Genomic DNA, 5,394 nt, shown 5'->3' with positions numbered 1-5,394 from the left:
ACAGCAATGATACAATTGAATTCTGCTTTTATCGTACAGTCAATGGCATCCCTTTAGTCAGTAGAATCATTAACCTCAGAATGTTTTGTTCAACCTATTTCAACATGCAAGCATTATATAACCAGCACTTCACATTAATCTCACTCTTGACCTGGGTCATTTCTATACCTCCTGGCAATTATGACTGGCTTATTCAGCTGGCCATTTAATGTCTACTCAGACAGAGTGTGGCTTATGTAAAGCTTGTGAAATCACCTTGCTGCAGTCAACATGTGATGCAGAAAAGCTGCTTTATTTACCTTAAATCTAAACGTAAAGTGGGTAAGACTCAAAAGACCAAATCACTCCTCCCAGGACAGATCAAATAAATTCAACCGGTCTGGGGTGAAAGGTATCACTGCCCACTGCCTTTAACCATGATCCCTCTAAACCTGCTCAATCTGTTCTTTATCACCTCAACACTAGATGATGAGTGTGAGGAAGACAGTGGAATGAAAACATATGACGTCTCCCTTTACAAGCGTGGTGACCTTTTGGAGGTGCCCAGGACTCTTTTTAAACATTTTGGAATCTATTTAGGCGAGGACCGTGTAGCTCATCTTATCCCAGACATTCTTCCAGTGTTCACTAGAGAAAAGTCTATTGTTGGGCAGACGGTGACCAATGATAGGCTGATTTTGGGGGTTTTGGCCAAGGTAGCCAGTGTCCGTGTGGATTCTGTGGTGGATTTTGCATACGGTGCTCAGATTCAAGTCAACAGCATGGACAGTATGGTCAGCGTACAGCCGCTGACTGGAGAGGAAGTGGCACAGCGGGCAGAGAAGCTGATTGGATCTGTCTCCTACAGCTTACTGTGGCACAATTGTGAACATTTCGTCATGTATTGTCGCTATGGTGTTGCAGTCAGCTTCCAAACCTATCAGGTAATAATAAATAAATAAATACAATAACACTTCAGTAAGGTTGTCTTCATTAACATAAGTTAAAAACATTTGTTAACATGAACCAATAATGCACAATTCAATACTTTTAAAGCACTTATTAATCTTGGTTAATGTTAATTTCAACATATACTAATTCATATTTATTTATTTGTTGTTGTTGTTTGTATATGTTGACATTTGTTCATGCATCATGAACTAACATGAACTGACAATTATCAATTGTATCTTTATAAATTAACATTAACCAAGACTAATGCTGTAAAAATACATTGTTCACTGTTAGTTCATAAAACATAATGCATTACTGATGTTAACAAATAGAACCTTATTTTAAAGTGTTACCAATAAAACTTTACATGCATTTGTATCAGGCAACTTTTCCACAATTCTGTGTTGTGAGAGTGTGCAACAATGAACTGGCAGTATGATTAAGAGACCTATTTTTGTTTTACATAGTCTGTGTTCATTCATACCTTATACTGCAAAATAATAACTTTAAAAACCCCAAATGTTTTTGACATGAAACATAGCTAATCTTTACATACTTGAAGACATTTCTTTTTTTTTATCCCCTTTTCTCCCCAATTTGCAATGCCCAAATCCCACTACTCAGTAGGTCCTCGTGGTGGTGCGGTTACTCAATCCGGGTGGGGGAGGACAAGTCTCAGATGACTGTGCATCTGAGACCGTCAATCCGCGCATCTTATCAGGTGACTCGTTGTGCATGACACCGCGGAGACTCACAGCATGTGGAGGCTCATGCTACTCTCCGCGATCCACGCATAACTTACCACACGCCTCATTGAGAGCGAGAACCACTAATCGCGACCACGAGGAGGTTACCCCATGTGACTCTACCCTCCCTAGCAACCAGGCCAATTTGGTTGCTTAGGAGACCTGGCTGGAGTCACTCAGCACGCCCTGGATTTGAACTTGTGACTCCAGGGGTGATAGTCAGCGTCAATACTCGCGGAGATACACAAGCCCCCACATAACTGAAGACATTAAGAATGCATGCTATACTACTTTAAGCTTCTTAAATGCTAAGTGTTCAAATGATTCCCTCTTGAAGGGTTACCACCTTCTCCATTTTCTTGTCCACTTTATCCAAAAGTCCAAACAGGATTTCACAACTTCCTCCTACACAAACACAAATTATCAACAACTCAAATATGTCATTGAACTTCTCTCCTTGTTTATTCCCCATGAATAGAGCTTTGCAAAAAGTCTGGAATCAAAGGATATTGTGCATTTTGTGGTAACCTCACCACATGAGCTATGAAAAGCTGCTAAATCCAACAGATAAACAGGATTAGTTTTTTCAGAGCAAAAAGCCTAATTTGGGTTACAACAATTCTGAGCCTTGTATTTGGAACAAAACAGCAACCAAGATTTTTGTTCATGATTTTTTTTATGTTTAACATGCCATATTAGATCAAGTTCAGAAACAATGCCTCTTGAGTAATTAATAAAGTAATATAAAATGGGTATAGGCTATGAGTCTTATTCTATTCAATGTAATGAATTTCACTAGAGCTACATCAATTGCTTTTAAAATAATCATAACCCAAATACCAGTACAGATTGCTATAAAAAAAACCTCTACTTTCTGATCTGAAAAAAGTGATATTCAAAATACATTCATTGTTAATTTTACAAGAGAAGTATGAAACCACAGCAGCACCATCTTGTGGAGAGTTCTCTAATCATAAATGATTACCATACACAATATCATTAGTTTGCTAGTTCAATAGTTCCCAAAATATAACCTCTCTCTCTCTCTCTCTCTCTCTCTCTCTCTCTCTCTCTCTCTCTCTCTCTCTCTCTCTCTCTCTCTTTCAGTTTTGTAAAGATGTAAGGATGACCCTCTTCAGCAAAAAGATGGCCTTCCTGTCAGCAATGATCGGGGGCTTTGTCATTTTGTATCTAGGCACTATGACACCTCTCACCACCATCCCCACTGTCCTCATCCCCTTTACCATCTGGATGGCATCTTGAAGACACTCGGGGTGGAATTTGTCCTTTAATGTTGATCCAGAAAAAGCCACAAAAGCATCAACTCTACCAACCACTGATCTTCACTAAACGTGATACAGAATGACTGGGTAATAGAGTGGGATTCAAGCTATAAATGTCAGTGGTGTTGATGAATTATTCATGACACATTTCATTAAATGTTTAATGATGCTATGTAGCATCACATGAAATAGTTATAGAATCTATTCCCTTCGTTTGATTAGTACTCTACATGCCCTCTGTTTAATCATTGATTTATATACAGTTTGATTGAGTCTGCCTGCAAATGTATCATTAAATCATTGTCAACTATTTTGTAATAAAGAGAAACATTTAAGCAGATTTTCTTTTTTCTTTTTTTTTATTCTACACATCTGGATTATTATATGTGATGCTCAAACTGAAAGGGGGGAATTAGTCTGAAACTGTGTAAAATTAACTTAAAGGAATAGTTCACCCAAAAATTAAGATTCTCTCATCATTTACTCGCCCTCATGCCATCCCAGATGTTTTTGACTTTTTTTTCTTCTGCTGAACTCAAATGAGGATTTTTAGAAGAATTTCTCAGCTCTGTATGTCCATACAATGCAAGTGAATGGGTGCCAAAGTTTTGAAGCTCCAAAAATCACATAAGTCAGTTTTATAGTAATCCATAAGCCTCCAGTGTTTTAATCCATGTCTTCAGAAGTGATATGATAGGTGTGGGTGAGAAACAGATCAATATTTAAGTCCTTTTTTTACTGTAAATCCTCCTCTCTGCTCAGTCAATTTCCACTTTCACTTTCACATTCTTCTTCTTGTGTTTTTGGTGATTCACATTCTTCATGCATATCGTCCCCTACTGGACAGGGAGACGAATTTCTAGCACAAAAAGAACTTAAATACTGATCTGTTTCTCACACACCTATCATATCACTTCTGACAATATGGAATAAAACACTGGAGTCGTATGGATTACTTTTATGCTGCGTTTATGTGCTTTTTGGAGCTTCACAATTTTGGCACCCATTGACTTGCATTGTATGGACCTACAGAGCTGAGATATTCTTCTAAAAATCTTCATTTGTGTTCTGCAGAAGAAAGAAAACTAAACACATCTGGGATGGCATGAGGGTGAGTGAATGATGAGAAATGTTCTTATTTAGGGTGAACTATCCCTTTAAGGCTGAAAGGGAATATTGGACATCTCTTCAAAAGCATTTCAGTTTCCATCTGTACTGACAGCATGTCCACTCCAAATAACTGAAAATTAAATAAATTTGTCACAGATAGCACATAGTAGCCTATACAGGAATGCCATACTGTCAGGGGTGTAAAGTAATTGAGTAAAAATACTTCAGTATTATACTTAAGTAAATATTTTTGGGGATTTGTACTTTACTCGAGTGCAATTTAAATGGAATACTTGTACTTTTACTTTTTACGCTTTACAATTTTATTTAAACTTGAAAAGTACTCACTACATCTTTGCAGATCATTTTCTTTCGTCTTACTGGACTGAAGCCGCCTTTTCACTGCATCCGAAAATGACAGATGACAGACCAGAGGTCAGTCATTTCAAATGCAGTGTCTCACAATGGATGTGTGGAGCTCCGACCATCTGCAGAGGCGGAACATTGGGTCTGATCTGAGCTTTGGATACGTTGAAATATTTGGTTGTTTTAGACCGTATGTGACCGCCGGACTGAATGTGATGTATTCATTCAAAACTATGAGCATGAAGTGAGAAACACTGACGGTTTTTGTCCTAAACTATATTCTAAATGACCTTTTTTTTACTCTATATCTCAAGGGTCTGGGTGCTCTGACATCGCAATTTGTGAGGCCCTCTCCCATGCAATGAACAAAAAAAGTGGTTCATTACACGTCTCAAGGCAGTTCCGAAATGTCCACTGTGTGGCACTAAAAGCGAGTGAAATTTTCTCCTAAACAGATGAGGTTTTTAAGATTAACGTTCTATCGAGATTTAAATCAATAAAACTGACCTCCCTACCCTAAACCTTAAACCTAAACCTAACCAATAGTGTCATAAAAAGCAAATGTGAGATGAAAAACACATAATTGTATCATTTTGTGGTGCTTCTATGACACGTTTGCTCACATGTCGACTCACGTGCTCTTTAGGACTCGTTCCCCAGTGCTTTGTATCACATATGCAACACTCTATCAGCTGACCTACCACGCAATTTGATCACACTTGTACAAGCTTGTAAATGTAGTTGCTTGTGTAATGCAAACGTTAAAATGAGTCATGCGCTATAGTAAATGTGTTTATATGTTATAAGATATCATTGTGTGAGGAACAAGGCAAAAAGTACGTGTTTATGAACTGATAATCGTGATTTGAGTGAAAGGGGATAAAAGTCATTGTTGTTTTAGCGTCTCTAGTGTTCAATCCACCAGGAAATTGCCGTGTTATGTACAACAGCACATA

General features: G+C 37.9%; 1 protein-coding gene across 1 annotated transcript; it reads left to right on the top strand.

Moving 5' to 3' along the window:
• Positions 1–416: 416 nt before the first annotated feature.
• Positions 417–2,942, top strand: si:dkey-30k22.5 (lecithin retinol acyltransferase family protein). Its single transcript, XM_051705082.1, has 2 exons — positions 417–923; positions 2,787–2,942. The coding sequence occupies exons 1-2, from the start codon at positions 417–419 to the stop codon at positions 2,940–2,942; spliced, it is 663 nt and encodes a 220-aa protein (XP_051561042.1).
• The last annotated feature ends 2,452 nt before the right edge of the window (positions 2,943–5,394 follow it).

Source organism: Myxocyprinus asiaticus, chromosome 8, assembly GCF_019703515.2.
Source record: "Myxocyprinus asiaticus isolate MX2 ecotype Aquarium Trade chromosome 8, UBuf_Myxa_2, whole genome shotgun sequence".
Taxonomy (NCBI): Eukaryota; Metazoa; Chordata; class Actinopteri; order Cypriniformes; family Catostomidae; genus Myxocyprinus; species Myxocyprinus asiaticus.
This window is presented reverse-complemented; position numbering and strand designations above follow the sequence as displayed.